Source organism: Stegostoma tigrinum, chromosome 23 (genome assembly GCF_030684315.1).
Source record: "Stegostoma tigrinum isolate sSteTig4 chromosome 23, sSteTig4.hap1, whole genome shotgun sequence".
NCBI classification, from domain to species: domain Eukaryota; kingdom Metazoa; phylum Chordata; class Chondrichthyes; order Orectolobiformes; family Stegostomatidae; genus Stegostoma; species Stegostoma tigrinum.
The window spans coordinates 31756912-31779858 of record NC_081376.1 but is presented as its reverse complement, the minus strand read 5'-3'; the positions used below and the strand labels follow the sequence as shown (position 1 = coordinate 31779858).

The window sequence follows — 22947 nt, the reverse complement described above, 5'->3', positions numbered from 1 at the left end:
TTTTGGACAATAATACATAATCAATAAACCAAGCAAAAATGAATTTCTAAAGAACTGCATTGGTGGGGCAGGGAGTTGAGTAGGGAGTGGGAGGAGGGGAAAAGGTGCAAATATTTACTTTAATTTAATATAGTACTCATATCCAATGGTTCTGGTCCTGTAGGTCAGGTTAATTTTAGATTTTAGAGACCAGAGTCAGTTAGAGTAATATTATAATACAGATGATAATGGTCATATTTTGCAGTTTAATTCATTACAGTATTTCATGAAGGACTGAAACATTACAACATGCCTACATTAGGCACAGGCTTCTCTTCACGCTCACCACTCCCACTGCCTTCAACTGCAGTCATCCAAATAACTACAGTGTTTTTCTCCCAATAGAAAAATAGGACGAAACAGCTCCCAGTGGTGGAAGGGTCAAAAACTAGAAGACACACAAATTTCAGTGACTGGGAAAGTAGCCAAGCATATCATAAATATAAATATTTATTACAAAGCATGTAGTTAGAATCTGGTATATACTGCTTGAGTGCGGTGGAGGCAGAGTCAAACGTTGCTTTCAAAAGAGAATTGGATTAGCACGTGAAGAGAAAAAAATTGTAGAACTACACCTTATTGACAATTACAATGCGGAACCAGTTACAGCTCCAATATCTACAGCAGTTGTTAAAAAGTGTAGAATTACACTGGCAACAATCGTCTTTGTGACCAGTTCCAGACCTCGACGAGCTAAGTTTCGGTAGTAAGACTCTTCCAATTGTCATCTTGGTCGGATTGGATTGCTGCAGGCTGGAAAGTGGGGATGTCATTCTGGTTTGTGATGGTGGGGACATGTTAATATTGAACTTTAATGATGGGGCTGGGGGTAGGGAATGTATTGCCATATTTTATGTGATGGATTTGCAGATGATTTAGTGGTAGGGTATTTTAGTGATGGGGGGCTAGGGTTTGTTTTTAGTGTTTCATTTGTAGGGTGGGTCCCAGCAACTCTTGCTGAAATTTTATTACATTTATAACCTTTCCCAGATCTGTTGTTAGGTCATCGAACTGAAATCTGTTTTTATTCATCACAGATGCTGCCTAACTTGCAGAACTACAGGGAAAGTGTTGGGTTTGAGACTAATTGAACTTCTTCTGCGGAGCGGTGACATGAACATTATACGTTCTCTTTCTGTGCAGAAGCAACAGTATGATTGTACAAACATGAAAAATCCTCTAGAATTTCTACTCCAGTGACATCTGCTAGAACTACACAGTTACATGTCTTCTGCTGATTCAATCAGTAACTTGCTGACATTCATTACTGATGCTGTCAGTGATATGTCTCAGTGTAACTAATGACAAACAAACCAAAGCAAAGGTGACCGACCAGGTCTCCAAGACAGGAGAGAAAATTCCAAGATACCCACCTGCTCAAGATACACATCAACACTGCCTCCTGGAATGCAACTGGTGCTTACAGAGGCCACTGCCAATAATGGGTGGATATGATGCCAAGCAATCTGTGATGGAGAACCGATATTCTCAGGCGCTTCAATACGATGATCAAAGTAAACTGCCATCTCAACACAGTAAGGTAAGCTTCTGTCAGAAGACAATGCAATTTCAATAAAAGCCTGATCAACAATAGATTAAAAATTGTCAGCTTAACTCAATTAAAAAATAGCTTGCAGTATTTTGATAATCCCTGTTCCCTTCTTGACAATTACACTGAGGAACCAGTTACAGCTCCAACTATCTATAGCAAAATTTAAAGAGTGTAGAATCACACTGGCAACAATCTTCCTTGTGACCAGTCCAGGCCTCGACTAGCAAAGTTTTGGGACTAAGGCTCTTCCAACAATCATCTTGGTCAGATTGGATCGCTCAGGCTGGTGGGGACATGTTACTATTGAGCTTTAATGATGGGGCTCAAGGCAGAGCACATGTTGCCATATTTTTGTGATGGATTTGCAGATGATTTAGTGGTAGGGTGTTTTAGTGATGGGCTAGGCGTTTTGAAGTGTTTCAATGGTACGGAGGGTCCCAGCAACTCTCGCTCAAACTTTATTACGTTTATAACCTTTCCCAGTGCTGTTGTTAGGTCATCAACCTGAAGTCTGTTTTTATTCTTCTGTGGGTACAGCTGTGTGATTTGCTTTAGTAATAAATTGGAAGGGGGTGTTGTGTTCCGGGTGCTACCTGTTTGCAGTGTTGGTACCTGAGATTTTTCTGAATGCGCCGATTGATGATCCCGAATATCCCGCCCTGATGTTGAAATTTGCCAATCCAACTGACACATAACGCGACTAAGCTAGTACTGTGCCTCCAGGCTGCGGCCTATCTGCAACTACAACTCCGCATTATCCACTTGAAAAAAACTGGTGCCTCCCCTCGATCCGTGGGTGACTGAAAGCGGCGTTACCTGCAGAACAACGGGTGCTGGCCGTCCTCTTGCACGTTTTTCCTGGTGTTAGCTCCGATTCAAGATCGCTTTAGCGTACCTGCAGTTGCCGTAACAACCGGCGAGAGCGGAAGCGACACTTACATGCCGAAAAATGCCGATCATATCGAAAATACACGAGGGTTGATCCGATTAAATGGCATTGTGGGAAATGTAGTTTTGCCTGAGAGCTGCCTGAAGGAGGCGCATGCTCAGTACTAATTGGGGGCTGTGGCCGGGGGACGGGGGAGTTTTAGGCGGTATTTTGACTCTGTGACCAGGGCCCTGAAAAGGAGTCTGGGTCAGAGTTCATCTGGACCTGTTTTAGGAACTCCCTCCAGAAATTATCTCTAGAGTTTGTGAAAACTCTGTTTTTTGGAGTCCGTGTAGGAGCTTCACTTCCTTCCCCAAAATAAGGCAGAACGAAGATTAAAACTGATTCCTAAGAAATAATCACGTCTGTCATGGGCAACAGTCCTCAGGAAGTGGATACTGATGATTGTTTGTTGAACTATTCGTATATATTCAGCCATGACATACTGAAGTAAGAGATGGTAGGAACTGCAGATTCTGAGATAACAAGGTGCAGACCTGGATGAACACAACAGGCCAAGAAGCGTCAGTGGAGCACGAAGGCTGACGTTTCGGGCCTAGACCCGAAACGTCAGCCTTCGTGTTCCTCTGATGCTGCTGGGCTTGCCGTGTTCATCCAGCTCCACACCTTGTTTCCTCAGATACTGAAGTAAGCCGTGTTATATTTTCAATGTGTAATCTGCGGTGAGTGACAGTGAGTTATGTTTAAAGGATCCCTTTTGCTTGCAAATGTTCTTTGGAACAGTATTTTTCGTACGCTTTGATTACATTAGGAGGGGCACGCGACTGCTGTGATGGGAGGTGTAATTGTACTTACTGCTTTTAATAAAGTAATAAATAATTATTAGTGTTAACCTCTTACATCTCTGAATAGGGACAAAGTGGCATTCATCACAGGAGGAGGATCTGGCATTGGATTCCGAATTGCAGAGATACTGATGAGGTAGGGCAGCAGCTGCAGTATGGGCAAATGTGTACTTGAATAGAACTTCATGAGCTTCTGGTGATGGTATAAGTGATGAGAACAAAAACAAAGTTGCTCCAAAAGCTCAGCAGGCCTGGCAGCATCTGTGAAGGAGAAAACAGAGTTAACATTTTGGGTCTGGTGACCCTTCCTCGGAACCCAGTTCGTGACTAATCTATCAGAGTGAGCAACTTCCTCTATGATCAAAGTTGTTGAAACTAAATACTTTGCCAATTGTACAAGATTTATAGGCTTTTCTTTAAATCAACCTGTTCAGGGATGTTATGACACTTCTGAAGCAGGTAGGGCTTAAAACTAGACCTGCTTAAGAGGCAGGGACACTATCACTGTTACACAGGAGCCCTGCCCATGATTTATGGGCTACTCAAATTAGTAGCTGACAATTTTGAATGTTAGTAGGAATAAGAAGACTTGCTTTCTGTGTAGCTAACCAGAGGTAAGGCCTTTCATCCAGCCATGCATACATTGTATGCGCATCAAGAGTGTATTAAACAGGAGTAGGAATGCTGGGAAAACAGGTCTAGCAGCATATTTTTGAGAAAAATGGAGTTAATGTGTTCAATCCAAAATAATCTCTTTTGAAAGATTTTGGACCTGCTTGGCTATTCCACCATAAAGTGTGTGACATTCTGGTGACACCCTAGCTGAGCTTAATACAAACTGGGCATCAATTGTTGACCCTTTTTATTCTTTAATGACTTTTTGAATTATTGTTTATTTTTACAGGCATGGATGCCAGACTGTCATTGCAAGCAGGAGCTTGGAGCGAGTACAGGCAGTACGTAGTGCAGAACTTGCTTTGATAATTAAAAGCATAGTGAAGTAGTATACTTAGGTAGTGTTCTGTTTTAAATAATGTTAAACTGATGCTAACCCCACAACATAGTTTTTTAAGCTTCTCTCACCTTAAATTTCAACCTAAAAGGCTAATGTTAAAGTGGGAAGAAGGTAAAATTTATGTATTTCAGAGTTAATCCAGGAGTATTGCTGTCTGCATATTATTCTTGTCAATTATGAGTTTTGTTTGTACAAGGGGCCATAGCTACAAATTGAGGGGTGATAGATTTTAAGACAGATGTCAGAGGCACATTCTTTACTCAGAGTGGTAAGGGTGTAGAACACACTGCCTGTCAATGTAGTTAACTCAGCCACATTAGGGGCATTTAAACAGTCCTTGGATAAGCATACTGATGATGATGGGATAGTGTAGGGGGAGGGGCTTAGATTAGTTCACAGGTTGGCGCAACATTGAGGGCCGAAGGGCCTGTTTTGTGCTGTATCATTCTATGTTTCTTCTAACTTAGTTTAGAATGAACACACTGAAATTGTCTTGTTTGCAATTCATTCTGACAGTATAATGTCTACCCCTGCATTGCTTGTGAAGATTAAGGTGTAAACTAATCAAAGTGTTTAAAGAATAAAATCAATGAATTTCCTTTAGTTGAGAGATCACAAACAGGATGTACATTAACGTTGGGCCATTCAGGAACTGTGCCAGGAAGCAATTCTTCATTGATATTAGAAATGTGGAAGTCTCTGTCCAAATGCTGGGCCAATTGGCACATTCAGTACTGAGGTTGATAGATTTTTATTTGTTAAAGTTTTGAAGGAAAATTGAGCAAAGGCAAATAAATTGTGCTGATGTAAAAATCAGCCTAAAAATAATTAAATAGCTGAGCAGACTGGAAGGGATGATCAGCCTCCAGTTCGTATGGAGGTATAGCCGATTTCTAAGACAAAAGAACAGTCTCCAATTTAGTTACAAGCTGAAGTCTCGGTGAAATGGAAAATAAATCAATGAGAGGTAAAGAAACTTTGCTGTAATGGCACAGTGGGGGTCAAAACGATTGTGTTGCAGGATCATATGGCTGCAGGTTATTTCAGTTTCAAACCAAAATTGCAATTCAGTCTAATATTAGTAATCTATTCTCCAAAGATGATACATTTCCCTAAATTATTATAATTCTTCTGACCTTATTTGTTTGAAATGGCTGCATCCAGATTGTCCACGTTTTTCAACGACTGTGGATTTCCCCCCCCCCCCCCCCCCGCCGCCAAAGCCCCCGGCTCCATGGTTGAAAACGCCCTCGACCGCATCTCTTGTGTTTCCCCACACCTCAGCCCTCACACCCCTGCCCTGCAATAACAATAAAGACAGAATTCCCCTTGTCCTCACATATCACCCCATTAACCTCTGGATTCAACACATCATTCACCGCCACTTCCACCACCTGCAATCTGACCCCACTACAAGGATATATTTCCCTCCCCACCCTTATCTGCCTTCCAGAGGGACCACTCTTTCCGCGACTCCTAAGTCCATTCCACATTCCACACTCCCCACTAGCTCACCGTTCCCGGCACCTTTCCCCAGAATCACAGGAAGTGCTACACCTGCCCTTTACACCTCCTCTCTCACCTCCATCCCAGGCCCCAAGAAAACCTTCCACATTAAACAGATGTTCACCTGCACGTCTGCTAATGTATATTGTATCCGCTGTTCCCGAGGTGGCCTCCTCTACATTGGGGAGACCAGGCAGAAGGTTCAGAGACTTTGTTTGTTTTGTGGAGCACCTACACTCGGTTTGCAAGAAATGACACCTCTTCCCAGTCACGAACCATTTCAACTCCCTCCTTCAGTGTCACAGTGCTGCCATCTGGAAACTGGAGGAACAGCACCTCATATTCAGCCTTGGAACCCTATGGTCTCCATGTGGACTTTACTAGCTTCAAAATCTCCTTATCTCCTTATACCCTCCAACCTGTGTGTCTTCTCTTCCACCTCTCTGCTCCTCCCACCTCACTGACCAATCCCCAACCCCACTACCTACACTCACCTTCACTAGCTTCATCACCACCTCCTTGAGCTGTCCGTCTTCTCTTCCACCTATCTGCTCCACTGTCCACCTTCTATCAATGCCCCCCTCTTCTCTCTTTATTTCAGAGCCCCCTTCCCCTCCCCCATTTCTGAAGAAGGATCCAGACCCGAAATGCCAGCTTTCCTGCTCCTCTAATGCTGCCTGGCCTGCTGTGTTCCTCCAGCTCCACACCTTGTTAGTGCATCCGGATTAAATAGCTTTACTCGGTATTAAGTGAAACCATTCACATGTATGTGACTAAGGTAAAGTTGGCACAGTCCTAGAGGACCATAATGTCTCTGTCTTATCTCTGAGAGAGAGAGAGAGAGAGTGAGTGAATGAATGGCTGGTGGTGATTTTAGCCTGAGTCAGCAGCTGAGGGATGGGGTTGAGAATGCAGATACTTCACAGTGACCTCAGCTGGGGATTGTGAATTGAGATAGAGACCGCTCAGATGAAGCCACAGCAGTCTATGCATTCTTCCATTGTCAAACTATCCACGCAGAAGATAGCTTTGAAGCCTGCATGTGTTGGCATTCATCAATAACCAGAGTGCCTTTCTTTTAATACAGTCTGCAAAGAAACTCTCAGCAGCCACTGGACAATGCTGTCTGCCAGTATCATTGGATGTCAGGCAACCTGTTACCATCATTGCTGCTGTGGAGGAGACACTACAGAAATTTGCAAAAATTGACATCTTGATTAATGGTAAGTCTTAAACACTTCCTCACCCTTCTTGTTACTTACAAGTGAAGGCAGGTGATTCACAATCCTGTTGGTCCATAGGGCAGCTAGTACCAACTCAATGCACATCACTGCTTTAAATGTCAATCGTTATCACTATCCAGTGTACGGGAAAGTTTACTAAAAGCTGGTTCTGCTGTGAAAGTCTTATTTACTTGTTCATCCTATCTTTTCTGAGCTGCTGCTGGTAACTTCCTATGTCTTGCTGGTGGCCTGTCATTCAATGCTTTCAGGACTGTCCTGGAGATAGATACAGTTGGAACCTTCAACACCAGCAAAGTCCTGTACGAGAAGTGGTTCAAGGTGAGTTAATTGTACATTGGCGAAAGAATGTTGGGCTGTTCCTAGTCTGTATGGCTGTCAGCTGATTACTGATTCACCAGCCGACTGATCACAAGAACTCCCCAATGAGAGTGGTGTATAGGTCATGAGAGACATTAACAAACTTAACATCTAGTTTGAATGTAATAATTTATCTGAAGACTGATATTAAGTGATATGGAATTTAATTGTGAAATTATGACATCTGTCATAATTGGAACATTCTACCTGGTGTAAGTAATCTTCTGTTGCCTTAGGAACATGGAGGAGTTATTGTGAACATTACAGCTACACTGAACTACAGAGGACAAATTCTGCAGGTCCATGCTGGTTCTGCAAAAGCTGCTATAGGTAAGTTTGTACTGCAGGTACTGTGTGCTTTCATAATCTGGGCTCCCTGTTCCTGTTGGAAACACCAGTGTAAACAGTGCATTTATCTTATCAGTGAAGGGCTGGAAAATATGCCTCTACACTTCTGCTATTTTGGTTCTGGTGATGTGTAATGAAGTAGGTTTAATAAATGATATCAGAATAAAAGATCCCCGAGGAAACAGTGAACATAGCAAAATGGGATTTAGCATTCAGCTTGAGAGGGAGAAACATGTTTCAGAATCAACTGTGCTAAGCATGAAGAGTGGCAGTTACACAGGAATGAGGGCAGAGTCTGCTGCTAGTTTCCTAATCCACTCCAGCAAAGATAGTTGAGGAACAATGCAGACGTTTTGAGAAATTAGGTCATGGCTCACAGCAAAAACATATGACAAGAAATAACTCCTTGAAAGTGGAGTCACAGGTAGTCAGAGGTGATTGAAGGCACTGGGAAGAAGGTTTAAAAAAATAACCAAAAGAACCGAAAGAAGCTCAGCAGGCCTGGCAGCATCTGTGAAGGGGAAAAAAAACAGTTAATGTTTTGGGTCCGGTGTTCTTTCCTCAGAATGGAGGAAGGGTCCCATTCTGCTGAGCTTTTCCAGCAACTTTGTTTTTGTTCCTGGTTTACAGCATCCACAGTTCTTTCAGTTTTTATGAGAGAGCGAGACAGAGACAGTTGGACAGACGAAGAAGTTGATAACAATCAGACTGGGACCGTGTACAGTTCTTAATGGGCACTGTTAATGACTATCAACCGATAGTGTATTGGCTATCTGATAACAAGGCCGGGTGCGTGAGGTAGGGGACTGGGACGTGGGAGAGTTTAGGCCCTAAATATTGAATCCAGAGGGCTGCAGGGTTCCCAAGTGGAAAATGAGGTGTTGTTCCTCCAGCTTGCATTGAGCTTCACTGAAACACTACAGCCAGTCAGGGAACAGGGTGGTGTGTTAAAGTAGCAGGTTACAAGTAGTTCTGGGCCTTTTTTTGTGAGCAGACTATAGATGTTCTGCAAAGCGGTCACCCAGTCTACACTTCGTTTCCCCAATATGGAGGAGACTGCACTGTGAGCAGCGTGTGGAGGAGACTAGATTCTGGGAAGTGCAGGTGAAGTGTTGCTTCACCTGGAAGGTATGTTTGGGCCATTGGATACTGAGGAGGGAGGGGGTAAATAGGCAGGTGTTGCACCTTTGCTTATTACAGCGGAAGGTGCCATAGGGCTGTGGGGGGTATTGAGAGTGAAGGAAATGTGGACCAGGGTGTCCTAGAGGGAACTGTCTCTGTAGAGGGCAGACAGGGAGGGGAGCGGAACATGTGTCTGGTGGTGGTATCTCACTGGCGAAGGCGGAAATGGCATCTGGTGATCTGGATGTGAATGCTGATGGGATGGTAGGTGAAGAAGGTGTTTGACACACTTGTTTTCGTTGGTCAGTGTAAGAGTGGTCTGTAGGAGTTGGGACATAGTGCAGGTGTTGCACAGGACATGTGTGAGGCCACTTTTAGAATTCTGTATTCAGTTCTGCTAGAGAAAAGATATTGTTAAACTTGAAAGGGTTCAGAAAGCTTCTCCAAGGATGTTGCCAGGGTTGGAGAGTTTAACCTATAGAGAGAACCTGAATAGGCTGGGGCTTTTTCTCTGGAGTGTCAGAGGCTGAGGGGTGACCTTTTATAGAAGTCTCTAAAATCATGAGGGGCAGGGATAGGGTAAATAGCCATGGCCTTTTCCCCAGGGTAGCGGAGTCCAAAACTAGAGGGCATGAATTTAAGGTGAGACGAGAAAGGTCCCTTTTAAATCTCAGGGGCAACTTTTTCATGCAGAGGGTGGAATATGTATGAAATGAACTGCCAGAGGATGTGTTGGAGGCTGGTACAATTACAACATTTAAAACGCATCTAGATGGATGTATGAATAGGAAGGGTTTAGAGGAATATGGGCCAAATGCTGGCAAATGGGACTAGATTCATTTAGGATATCCAGTCGGTATGGACAAGTTGGACCGAAGGTTTGTAAATCTCAAGAGTCTGTGTTAATTAAAGATGATTTTCTCTTGAATCTCTGCTGCCTGTTCCTAATTAACCCACATTTTTCCATGTGCCTATTAAGTTTATCCTGAATAATCGTTTTCAAGAAGTTTCTCTACATTTGAAATTACTGACTGGACTGAAATTGCAGGGTTTACCCTTGTAGCCTTTCTGACAATAGACAGTAGGTGCAGGAGTAGGCCATTCGGCCCTTCGAACCAGCACTACCATTCATTGTGATCATGGCTGATCATCCACCATCAGTGTCCTGTTCCTGCCTTATCCCCATAACCCTTGATTCCACTATCTTTAAGAGCTCTATCCATCTCTTTCTTGAAAGTATCCAGAGACTTGGCCTCCACTGCCTTCTGGGGCAGAGCCTTCCATATATCCACCATCCTCTGGGTGAAGAAGTTCTTCCTCAACTCTGTTCTAAATGGCCTACCCCTTATTTTTAAATTGTGTCCTCTGGTTCTGGACTCGCCCATCAGCGGAAACATGCTTCCTGCCTCCAGAGTGTCCAATCCCTTAATAATCTTATGCGCCTCAGTCAGATCCCCTCTCATCCTTCTAAACTCAAGAGTATACAAGCCCAGTCGCTCCAATCTTTCAACATATGATAGTCCAACCACTCTGGGAATTGACCTTGTGAACCTATGCTGCACTCCCTCAATAGCAAGAATGTCCTTCCTCAAATTTGGAGACCAAAACTGCACCCACTACTCCAGGTGCGGTCCCATCAGGGCCCTGTACAGCTGCAGAAGGACCAATTTTTTGAAACAATATTTTGGAATAAGAGTTTTACGTTTACAGTTTTTCAGTTCTCCCCCCCCCCCACCCAACTTAATAAGAACTTTAGAAATAGAATCAAGAGTAAGCCATTCAGTCCCTCAAGCCTGCCCTGCCATTCTGTAAGATCATGGCTAATCTATCCCTAGTCTTGACTCCTATTTCATGTCAGCTGCTCATAACCTTGAACTCCTCAATATTCCAAAAGTCTATTCACCTTATCTGTAAATACTTTCTAGCTTCTACAACTTTCTGTGGCAGTGAATTCCAGATAGTCACTACCCTCTGGGAGAATAAATTCTTTTGAATCTCAGTTTTAAATGAGTCTCCCTTTATGTTCAAATTATGTCTCCTAGTTTGAGATTTGCTACTAGTGGGAACACCTTCTCAATGTTTACCCTATCAAGACCCCCCAGAATCGTAAATAAAAACAGAAATTGCTGGAGAAACTGAGCAGATCTCTCAGTATCTGTGGGAAGAAAGCAGAATTAACATTGAGTCCAATGACTATCGGAACTGTTAGCAGCTAGGAAAACATGGTATTTTTGCTGAAGCCTAAGTTTGTGTTTACCATGGGTGCCTATGCATACAGTGGAGGGGAGATCAGCAGATACGTGGAGATGCTGCTCAGAGAGAGAGAGAGAGAGAGAGAGTTATGAAAGGAGTAGGTAACAAGGAGATTTACAAGGTCAGAATCTTGTATGTTTCAATAATATCACTCCTCAGTCTTCTAAGCTCTAATGATAAAGGCCTAACCTGTGTAGCCTTCTCAATAAGTAAACCCATTCATTCCGGGAATCAGCCTCATGAATCTCTTTTGAATTTGCTCCAAACCCAATATTATCCTGAATTAAACAGTGACTAAAACTGTTTGTAGTGCTGCAGGTGTAGCCCTACCAATTCCCTTTTTAAAAATTCCAGCCCTGGGTAGTGAAGGCCAAAATCCCATTTGCTTGCACCTGCACACAGTGATGTTCTTTGTTTCATGCACAAAACACCCTGATCCCTCTCTGCACTTTCTTGGAATCTCTATCCATTTAAATTATAGTAAGGTGGTGTGTTCACGGAATGAGCTGCCAGAGGAAATTGTGAAGGCAGGCACAATTGCATCATTTATCTGGCATCTAGATGGGTCATGAATAGGTGAGGCTTAAAAGGCTATGGGCCAAATGCTGGCAAATGGTACTAGATCAGTTTGGGATATCCGGTCAGTATGCGTGAGTTGGACCAAAGAGTCTGTTTCTGCGCTGTATGACTCTATAACGTGACCTGACATTTTGCTACATTAAACTATATCTGCCAAGCTTTGGCCCCACTCACTCATCCTATCTATATACACCTACACATTCCTTATTGTAGCGATTCTAATGAGGTCAACCAGCGGGACATAATAGAATGGTGCTGTTAATCTGATATTCACACTCAGGTACCTGATTCTGTATGAGTATGATAGACCAGGATTGTTCACGTCGAAATAAAGGGTGATTTGATGGGATAACAGCCTCTGTAGAGTTATTTCACTTAGGTCCTTATCACAAAATGCCCTGTCATAATCTTGTATCCTCAGCAACTATGGGCAAATTACACATTTCTCTCCTCCAAGTAATTAAAATAGATAGTAAATAATTGAGGCCCAAGGACTGATCCATGTGGTACTCCATTAATTACAGCTTTCCAAACTGAAAAATGTCCATTAACCCCAATTAATCTTGCTGGTGTTAACCAATCCTCAGTCCATGCTAATACTTTACTCTCACCTTCTCCCTGTCACCTTTGTTTGTTTGCATTGCATATAAATATTCAATTAACTACACAGGTGTTTTGCTGGTAGGTAGTTTTCAAAAACAAAAAAAAAATTGGTGATTTTTGGTGGTGGGAAGGTGCTCAGTTGTGATAACACTTCTAGATAGCAGGAGAGGGAGTGAAGAAAGACTTACTCCCAATACTGTGCCCTCCTGTCTTGTACAATAACCTTTTTTATGTGGCACTTTATCAAATGCCTTCTGGAAATCTAAATAAACTCTATCTATTGATTTTCCCCTTTATCAGCTCTGCTTGTTTATATCCTTAGAACTAAAGTAGATGTATCAAAATTATTTCTCTGTTACAATATTATGTTGACTTGGATTGTATTAAACCTTTCTAAATGCCTTGTTTTTTTCTTTCCTTAATAATGGACTTAAGCCTTTTCCCAACAAACAGATGTTATGCTAACTAGCCTATAATTTTATGCTTTCAGTCTCCCTTTCTTCTTGAATATGGCCATGCCACATCAGCCATTTTGTAGCAGAAATATTTTGACCAGTGCCTGCACTACTTACATAGCCACTTCTTTTAAAATTCTTGGATGCAGGCCATCAGGTCCTGACAACTTGTCAGCCTTCAGTTCCATTAATTCATCAAATTCTTTGCCCCCATGATGGAGACTATTATAAGATTTTTAGTCCCATTATCACCTTGCTTATCTGCTGTGTGATATTTATAGTGTCCTCCACAGTGAAGATCGATTGCAAAATACTTGATTAAATCATCCCGCATTTCCCTGTTCCCCATTAGCATCTGCTCACTTCCTTCAAGAGTCCCACACACACACTTTAATTAGCCTTTCTTCTTACATTCCTATAGAAGCTCTCGCAGTTTGTTTCTATATTCTTGCCAATACACTTTCATAATCAATTTTCTCCCTGTTAGCAGTTTGCCCATCTGCTGCTGGTTCCTAAAAGAATTCACAATATTCTGGCCTATCACTTGTTTCGCTGCTTTTTATGTCTTAGTTTTTGATTGGACATTCTCCTTGACCATTTTGTTAACCATGGATGGTTCCTTCTCATAGAGTCTTTATTTTTAACTGGAATAAATATATTTTTGCTGAACAATATGAAGTATCCACTTAAATGTCTGCTCTTAGTCAGTTTCCCCAGCCTACTTTAGATAACTGTCTTCATACATCTGTAATTGTTATTACTTAAGTTGAAGAAATTGGTTTGAGACCTGGATTGCTGTCCCTCAAATTTTACCAGGTTGTGATCACCACTACCCTGAAAAGATTCTTAGTTATGACATTGCTCCTTACACATTAGTAGATCTAAAGTTGTCTGCTCTCAGCTAGATTGTGCAACCTACTGCTCCAAGAAACAATCCCTCTTTCTTGGGGCAGCAGGTTGCACTCTACAGAATTGTGTTCCATGTTACTCCTGCTATTCTGACTTGTCCAGTCAATATACAGATTGGAATCACCCATGACAATTGTGGTGCTGTTCTTAGATGCTTCCATTACTTCCAGGATTCATATTTTGGCCTAAGACAAGACAACCCTTTGGGACCTGTAGATGACTTCATTTGTAGCTCAGGTTGAGGTTCTGGATGTGAGTTTGCTCGCTGAGCTGGAAGGTTTGTTTTCAGATGTTTCGTCACCATTCTAGGTAACATCATCAGTGAGCCTCCAGTGAAGCGCTGGTGTTATGTTCCGCTTTCTATTTATCTGTTTAGGTTTCCTTGGGTTGGTGATGTCATTTCCGGTTCTTTTTCTCAGAGGGTGGTAGATGGGCTCCAAATCAATGTGTTTGTTGATGGAGTTCCGGTTGGAATGCCATGCTTCCAGGAATTCTCGTGCATGTCTCTGTTTGGCTTGTCCTAGGATGGGACAACACATCCATCCTCCTGGTGACCCTTCCTCTGAATTCCTCATACCAACCTTTTTGATTCTGTTTAGTCCAGCCCTGATCTTGTCCCATTGAAATCAGTTCTCCCAGAATTGACTATTCCTTCTCTGATTTGTCCTTTCTCCTTTTCCATTGTCATCTTAAGCCTTGTGATATAATGTTCACTGTCCTCCAGATGCTCCCCACTGATACTTAACAAACTTTGTTCCCACTAACCAACCATAGCAGTGCTTTCTTTCTTGTTGAACTGGACAAGTACTGCTATAGAACATTTTCCTGAAAGCAGTCCAGGGACACTTACCCCTCATTGCTCTTTACACTCACTATCCCAGTCTATATTTAGGTAATTAATGTCAGCTATTAAACTACATGTGGCATTTGCACTTCTGTAACTTCCCTGCAAATTTATTTTGTTACGTTCTTCACACTGGTGTCTACATTCAAGAAAATGTAATTGCACCTTTTTCTTTTTATTCATTAGTTCTAGTTAAATTGACCCTGTTCTTGAATCCTCAGAGACTGTCTGAGCTACCTGGTGTCCAAACAGATGAATCTTAGACTGCATGTCCCCGATCCCTGGACATAGCTGAATAAGTTAAAAGGGTAGTTGAGAAGGAACCCAGGACGCTTGCCTTTATCAGTTTAGGGAGAGATTATAAGAACAGGGAGGTTATGTTGGAGCTTTGGTTAGAAGTTTGATTAGGCCATAGCTGGAATACTGTGTGCAGTTCTGGTCACTATATTATACAAAGGATGTGATTGGCCTGGAGGCAGTGCAGAGGAGATTCACGAGGATGTTGCCTGGGATGGAGCACTTCAGCTATGAAGAGAGGCTGAATAAGCTTAGATAGTTTTCTTTGGATCAGAGAAATTTGAAAGGGAGCCTGATTGAGGTGCATGGAATTATGGAGACAAGGACTGGATGGATAGAAAGCAGCTGTTCACCTTCGTCAAAGAAGTCAGTAAGTAGGGAGCACATTTGAGAAAAAAAATTGGTGATCATCTGGAATGCACTGCTTGGGTGGGTAGTTGAAGTAACACCGTACCCTGGGAATGAATAAATGACTAGCTGCACAAAATGGATGTACCAGTTGAAGATGAAAAGTGTAGACATAAAGACTACAACAGCAATTATAAAGTATGTTTCTTACATGTACAGAGATAGAAATTAGGAGCAGGAGTAAGCCATCCAGCCTCTCAAGCCAACCATATCAATGATTTGGATGTATTTCTAAATTTGCAGATGACACATCACTAAATGGAAATTGAGTTCTGAGAATGAAGCAAGGAGGCTTCAAGGGAATTGGGACAAGTTAAGTGAACAGGCAAAAATTTGGCAGACGGAATACAATATGTAGAAATGTGAAGTTACCCACTTTGATATGAAAAACAGAAATAAAGCATACTTTTTTAAATGTTGTGCCTTAAAGGAACATGCATGTCCTTGTTCACAGCTCAATGAAAATTAATATGCAGTCCAGTAAGCAATTAAGGAGGCACATAGTGTGTTGGCCTTATTACAAGACAATTTGAATACAGAATTTGTGGAGACTCAGTCACTGAGTATGTGCAAGATGGAGATTGATAGATTTCTACATATTAAAAACATTAAAGGACATGAGGATAGTGCAAAAAAATCTTCTTGAAATACAAGATCAGTCATGGTCTTAATGGCAAGCAGGCTCAAAAGGGCTGACTGGCCTACTACTGCTCCTATTTCTTATGTTCAAGACTGCTTTGTCATTTCATAGACCTTGGCTGATCCATTTGCACCTCCAACTTCACTTTTCCTGTCTCCCCCTAGATCCTTTAATTCTTTTGTTAGTCAAAAAGCTATCTGTCTCTTTTTTTAAAAAAAAATCAACAACCTGCATTTGAGTAAGAGTATTCCATTGAGAAATGATACTGAGGAAAAAGATTCTCATCTTAAATAGGAGGCCCCTTATTTTTATTATAAGTCCCCTACTTCTAGTCTCCCAGAATATGGAAAACTTGTTTCATCATCCACACTCTTCTACCCTTCAGCATCACCTCCCCTCGTCCCAGCAATTTATATGTTTCTAAGAACATCACTTCCTGGCTTTTTTAAAGCCCAGCAGATAGGTGTACCCTGCCTAACCTTTCATCATGTCGCTTATGAATCAGAACAGTGCCACAACTGAGTTTCTTGTGAGACATGTTGGTGAGTGACATTGGGAGGAGATGCTTAACTTTACAGGAATGTGGGAGCTAGGATATTCTAACAAAGAATAATACTGGGATGAACAAACACTGGGAGAAAGGGAGAACATTAGAACAGTGAATAGTAAGTTAATAAGTTAAATTCCTGAAATGAAGAAAAAGTCTGTCAGGATTGCAATGCATGAATTATTGTAAATAAGGTTAGAGTTACAGGTGCAGACTCCCATGTGGAATTATGGTGTTGTGGCAATGACTTTATATGGATCAAGGAAAGGCAGGACTAGATATAAAACATTCCTGGTTATAAGGTGGACAGGAACGATTGGAAAGGAAGAACAGATGAAGGATGGTAATATGGTTAAGGAGAAACGGTAGTGCTGCAGAAAGAGGAGCGTAAAATCATAAAGTACAGAAGAGGTCCTTTGGCCCACTGAGTCTGTACCAGCAAAAATGTACTGCTTCCTATGCTCGTCCCACCTTGTCTCAGAAGCTCCATAACATTGACTGTTACAACACTTCCAAGTGTCCATCCAAGTACTTTTTAAAAGGCATGCTAAAGTTTAGTTTCATGCCGTCATGAGTTGTGTTTGCTCTCCAGTTTTTAATTCTAGTGTAAGTTACAACCATATTTTTCTAATGACATGAATTTCTGACATTATCCATTTTTATTCCAATCTTGCATTTTTCTCTTCCAGTTCTGAAGATGCTGTACATTCCATCAAACATGAAAATGATATGGCTTAGAAATTGCAACAAATCTCTACATTATCCTCCCTAGCCTTGCTTAGGTGGAAAAATCAGTTGGCTTTCCCTCTCCTGATGTCCGTGAACTGACAGTGAATTGAAACTAATTGAAAATTCTATATGTAACTGTGGGCAAGGATTGGATTGTATTTGTTGATGTCCTTCCCACTCATTGTCTAGTCTCCACGAATGGTCACATAAGGAGAAAGTGGAGTCATAGAGATGTACAGCATGGAAATAGACTCCTTGCAACCTGTCTGTGCTGACCAGATATCCTAGATAAATGTAGTCATATTTGCCAGCATTTTGTCCATAATCCCTCTTTAAACCCTTCCTATTCATATGCCCATCCAGATGCATTTTAAAAGTTGTAATTGTACCAGCCTTTTCCACTTCCCGGCAGCTTATTCCATATAGGCACCACTGTCTGTGCAGAATGACCCTTATGACACACACACACACAACGACCTTGTCTATTTACCCTATCCATGCCTCACGTGAGTTTATAAACCTCAAAGTCACCCCTCAGCCTCCAATGCTCCAGGGAAAATACCCCCAGCCTATTCAGCGCCTCCCCGTAGCTCAAATCTTTGACCCCTAGCCCCATCCTTTATAAATCTTTCCTAAACCCTATCAAGTTTCACAACGTTCTTCACATAGGAGGGGGACCAGAATTGAGCACAGCATTCCAAAAGTGGCCGAACCAATGTCCTGAACGGCTACAACATGACCTCCCAACTCCTATACTCCAGGCACTGACCAATAAAGGCAAACATACCAAATGCCTTCATTCTCCTACCTGCCAGCAACTCCACTTTCAAGGAGCAATGAACCTGCACTCCAAGGTCTCTTTGTTCAATAACTCTATCAGGACGCTATCATTGAGTGTATAAGTCCTGCCCTGATTTACGGACCAAAATGCAGCTCCTCACACTTATCTAAATAAAACTCCATCTGCCACTCCTTGACACATTGGCCCATCTGATCAAGATCCCTCTGTACTGTTTCTGACGCCTTTTGCTGTCCACTATACCTCTAATTTTGGTGTCATCCACAGACTTACTAATGTGCCTCCTATGTTCACATCCAATTCATTTATATGATTGATGAAAAGCAGTGGACCCAGCACCGATCCTTGTGGTACACCACTGGTCACAGGCCTCCAGTCTCAAAAGCAACCCTCCACCACCACCCTCTGTCTTCTACCTTCAAGCTTTTCTTTGTGACAGTTTGAGCACGAGAAAGCAATGCAGTGACCCTTAAATTAAGACTTGAACTTCAAAGACCAGATGCAACTATTATCAAAAATTAAAATGTACATGTGACTTATTTTCTGCTATACACAGAATTAGTTTTTTAAAAAAGTAGTGGTGCCAAATTAAGATAAGAGAGTGAATTTCTTCTCTCAGGGTTGTGTTTGTCACAGAAAGCTGTGAGGGCAGAGTCCTTATGTATATTTAAGGCTGAGATAGATTATTGATCAGTGTGGAATCAAGGAAAATGTAGGAAACATATAAGGAATGTCAGGTCAGCTATGATCCTGTTAAATGGCAGAGCAGGTTGGAAGTGCCAAATGGCCTGCTCCTGTTCCAATTTCTTACGGTCCTAATAGAGCCCATTTTGGTGTCTGCAGTAGATGCACCAGACACGTCAAGCTGCCAGCCGCCTGGTGATTCTCCTATTCAGTACCTCTAGGGGGAGCTGGTTCACAGTACATGTTGATGTTAAATTTTAATTTTGTGGTTGGGGTCATGATGCTTATTAATTCTAACTGAGCAGGTGCTAAAGTATATTTAGTGTACATGAGAGAGAGGATGCTGGCAGCTCTCAAGTGTACCTCTAAAAGGTACATACCACAGCCCCAGATGGGGGAATTTCTCTTGACAATGTCATCAGACCAAGTGACTTTGAACCTGAGAAAGTACAAGTACAATTTCCATTTCTCCATGTAGACTTGCTGCACAATAACTAATAAGATCACTTGCATCCTTTAACAGAGTTCCCTATCATTGTCTGTAAACAAGGGGACCACTGGAAGAAGAGTCTGCTGGTATTGTTCATCCCTACACACCTGCCAACCAGGAACACAGAGTCATAGAGGTGTGCAGCACAGAAACGGACCTTTTGGTCCAACTTGTCCATGCCCAGCAGATATCCCATATAAAACTAGTCCTATTCGCCAGCATTTGGTCCATATCCCTTTAAACTCCTCATTCATATACCCATCAGGATGCCTTTTAGATGTTGTAATTGTACCAGCCTCCTCCACTTCTTCTGGCGGCTCATTCTATACATGCACCAACTTGTGCATGAAAAAGTTGCCCCTCAGGCCACTTATATGTCCTTCCCCTCTCACCTTAAACTTATGCTCTCTAGTTTTGGACTTCTCCACCTCGGGGAAAGGATCTTGCCTATTTACCATATTCATGCCCCTTGTGATTTTATAAACCTCTATAAGGTCAATCCTCAGCCTTCAACATGACAGGGAAAAAGCCAGTGTATTCAGTGTGTCTCTCTCTTTAGCTCAAATCCTCCAACCCTGGGAACATACTCAAATCTTTTCTGAACCCTTTCAAGTTTTACAATATCTGTTCTACAGGAGCGAGACCAGAATTGTGTGCAATACTCCAGAAATGGCCAAACCAGTGTCCTGTCCAGCTGCAACATGACCTCCCAACCCCTGCAGTCAATACACTGACCAATAAAGGTGACCTATCTACCTGTGAATCCATTTTCAAGGAACTATGAACCTGCACTCCAAGGTCTCTTTGTTCAGCACACTCCTTAGGACCTTACCATTAAGTGTATGAGTCCTGCCTCATTCCAAACTGCAGCACCTCACATTTAAATTAAACTCCATTGCCTATTGGCCCCTCTGATCAAGATCCCATTGCACCGTGAGGTAACCTTCTCTGTTCCCTACACCACCAATTTTGGTGTTGTCTGCAAACTTACTGGCCATATCTCCTATGTTCACATCCAAGTAATGTATATAAAAGACAAAAAGCAGTGGATCCAACTGCAATGCTTGTGATACACCACTAGTGACAAGCCTTCAGTCTGAAAAGCAACCCTCCACCACCACCCCCCTCTGTCTTGTACCTTTGAGCCAGTTCTGTATCCACATAGCTAGTTCTCCCTATATTCGGTGTGATCTAACCTTGCTAACCAGTCTGCCATGAGGAACCTTGTTGAATGCCTTACTGCAGTCTATATAGATCACATTTCTCTTGCCTTTCAGTTTAGGCTTGCAGGTTTGACAGTGTCCTGCAACTAAACCATGCACTCTGCATAAACTGGAATCTTTATCAACATAGGAAGTTGTTCATTAAAGAGGAAACCTACACTGTTGTCCAGTGGAATTGAGAAATTCACCTGTTCTGATTTGGAGAAAAGTATAATCATTGTTGAATAATCTCAATCTGCTTTATAGATGCAATGACAAGACACCTAGCAGTAGAATGGGGACCTGACAACATTCGTGTTAATAGTCTGGCTCCTGGCCCAATATCTGGAACTGTAGGCTTTCGGAAATTGGGTATGTATCTCTGAGGTTATGTTTTGATAATCGGGCTTGTAGATGTCAACAGTATTGTAAAACAGGCAAATCATGTGCACATTGGATTGCTTTTCTACTAATCCTGTTTTATGGCTTGTTCCCTCATCAGGTGGTTTGACAAAGGCTATGGCAGGCCAGGATAAATTGATTCCACTGCAACGATTTGGGACAAAGTCAGAAGTAGCCCATGGTGTGTTGTATCTTGTGAGCCCAGCAGCATCATATGTGACTGGTGCAACGCTCATAATTGATGGTGGACATTGGCTTACAGGAGTCAATAACCTGTCAGTGATGCAGGCCCTCCTGCAAAAATCAGCCAGACTGTAAACACTGCATAAGTGGATGATGTGTTTTTAAAGAGAATTGATCAATACTGTTGAGGGTTTCCTAATTAATAAAATAAACAGTACGTGGCTAGTAATAGTATAAGCATATATGTACATGCTCTGAAAGGATGGACAGGCATCTTGATTTAGCCATGCCATTCTTTGCTCTTTTAGTGCCTGACAGCACACCTAGGACAGTTTCTGCTGTAGTTATCCACTGAACTGTTTTACTAAGGTTCAACTGATCAACACTTGATAAACAATCGTGACTCCTCACCAACATTATCATACATCAGTCACCTGAGGTACTCTTTGATTCTATGCTAACTCTGGCCACCAGCCAATAAATGGAGTGCACTTTCCATCTGTGCTGCACAACATTTTCAGAATTGTTTTGGTGTTTGTGGCTGGTAGTTTATTGTATGCTGCAAGTGTCTTGTCTTGTTATGCTTTGTAGTTATTTTCAGCTTTTGCAGCTATCATTCACAGATTGAATGAGTTGTCATACCTAGTCACATGACTAAAGCCCAACTGTTCATCAACCCAAGATCCAGTACCAGATTAGCCACATTTGTAAACAGTTAAAGGATTCGCCACTCCAATTCAAAATTGTGGATTAATACTCTGGAATTTTAACACATGATCTAAGCTAATCCTTTGATACAGTACTGTATTATCAGAGGCATGCCATCTTTGGATGAGATGGTCAAGTAAGATTTACATAGGACAATACAGCGCAGAACACGTCCTTCGGCTCTCGATGTTGCGCTGACCTGTGAACTAATCTAAGCCCCTCGCCCTACACTATCCCATCATTATCCATATGCTTATCCAAGGACTGTTTAAATGCCCCTAATGTGGCTGAGTTAACTACATTGGCAGGCAGCACATTCCACGCGCTTACGACTGTCTGAGTAAAGAACCTGCCTCTGACATCTGTCTTAAATCTATCACCCCTCAATTTGTAGCTATGCCCCCTTGTACAAGCTGAAGTCATCATCCTCAGAAAAAGACTGTCACTGTCCACCCTATCTAATCCTCTGATCAACTTGTACATCTCTATTAAATCCCCTCTTAGCCTCCTTCTCTCTAATGAGAACAGACCCAAGTTCCTCAGCCTTTCTTCATAGGGCCTGCGCTCCAGACCAGGCAACATCCTGGTAAATCTCTGCTGCACCTTTTCTAATGCTTCCACATCCTTCCTGTAATGAGGTGACCAGAACTGCGCACAATATTCCAAATGAGGCCGCACTAGCGTTTTGTACAGTTGCAGCATGACATCACAGTGCCGGAACTCAATCCCTCTACCAATAAAACCTAACACGCCGTATGCCTTCTTAACAGCACTATCAACCTAGGTGGCAACTTTCAGGGATTTATGTACGTGTACACCAAGATCCCTCTGCACATCCACACTACCAAGAATCTTTCCTTTGACCTGGTATTCTGCCTTCCTGTCATTCTTCCCAAAGTGAATCACCTCACATTTATCCGTATTAAACTCCTTTTGCCACCTTTCAGCCCAATTCTGCAGTTTATCCAAGTGTCCCTGCAACCTGCAACATTCTTCCACACTGTCCACCACTCCACCAACTTTAGTTTAATCTGCAAACTTACTAACCTATCCACCTATGCCTGTGTAAAACAGATCCTTGAGGCACACCACTAGTGACCTGACTCCAGGCTGAATATTTTCCATCAACCACCGCTCATTGCCTTCTTACAGAAAGCCAGTTTCTAGTCCAAACTGCTAAATCTCCCTCAATCCCGTGCCTCCGTATTTTCTCCAATAGCCTACCATGTGGCACCTTATCAAAGGCTTTACTGAAGTCCATGTACACCACGTCAACTGCCCTTCCCTCATCCACATGC

General features: G+C 42.3%; 2 protein-coding genes across 3 annotated transcripts in view; one reads left to right on the top strand and one right to left on the bottom strand.

Moving 5' to 3' along the window:
- Nucleotides 1-2578, bottom strand: part of ift140 (intraflagellar transport 140 homolog (Chlamydomonas)) — a 136434-nt gene extending 133856 nt beyond the window's left edge. The window contains exons 1-2 of one of the 2 annotated variants that reach the window (XM_048551792.2): nt 2408-2578; nt 1413-1587 (exon numbers count right to left, since the gene is read on the bottom strand). In XM_048551792.2, the coding sequence (XP_048407749.2) occupies nt 1413-1565 (153 nt within the window). In that variant the 5' untranslated portion in view covers nt 1566-1587; nt 2408-2578. The remainder of the gene's footprint in view (nt 1-1412; nt 1588-2407) is intronic. The other variant, XM_048551790.2, reaches the window with a different exon arrangement.
- A 56-nt stretch (nt 2579-2634) lies between these two features.
- Nucleotides 2635-21166, top strand: decr2 (2,4-dienoyl CoA reductase 2, peroxisomal). Its single transcript, XM_048552316.2, has 8 exons — nt 2635-2969; nt 3393-3461; nt 4230-4281; nt 6934-7069; nt 7284-7408; nt 7684-7777; nt 20624-20728; nt 20859-21166. Exons 1-8 carry the CDS (start codon nt 2890-2892, stop codon nt 21074-21076), a joined length of 879 nt encoding a protein of 292 aa, XP_048408273.1. The 5' UTR covers nt 2635-2889; the 3' UTR covers nt 21077-21166.
- The last annotated feature ends 1781 nt before the right edge of the window (nt 21167-22947 follow it).

Coding starts and splice junctions, on each gene's coding strand:
- decr2 (XM_048552316.2), top strand. CDS start 2,890: ATGGGCAACAGTCCTCAGGAAGTGGATACTGATGATTGTTTGTTGAAC. Junction 7,070..7,283: donor AATTGACATCTTGATTAATG/GTAAGTCTTAAA, acceptor ATCTTTTCTGAG/CTGCTGCTGGTAACTTCCTA. Junction 7,409..7,683: donor TGTACGAGAAGTGGTTCAAG/GTGAGTTAATTG, acceptor CTGTTGCCTTAG/GAACATGGAGGAGTTATTGT.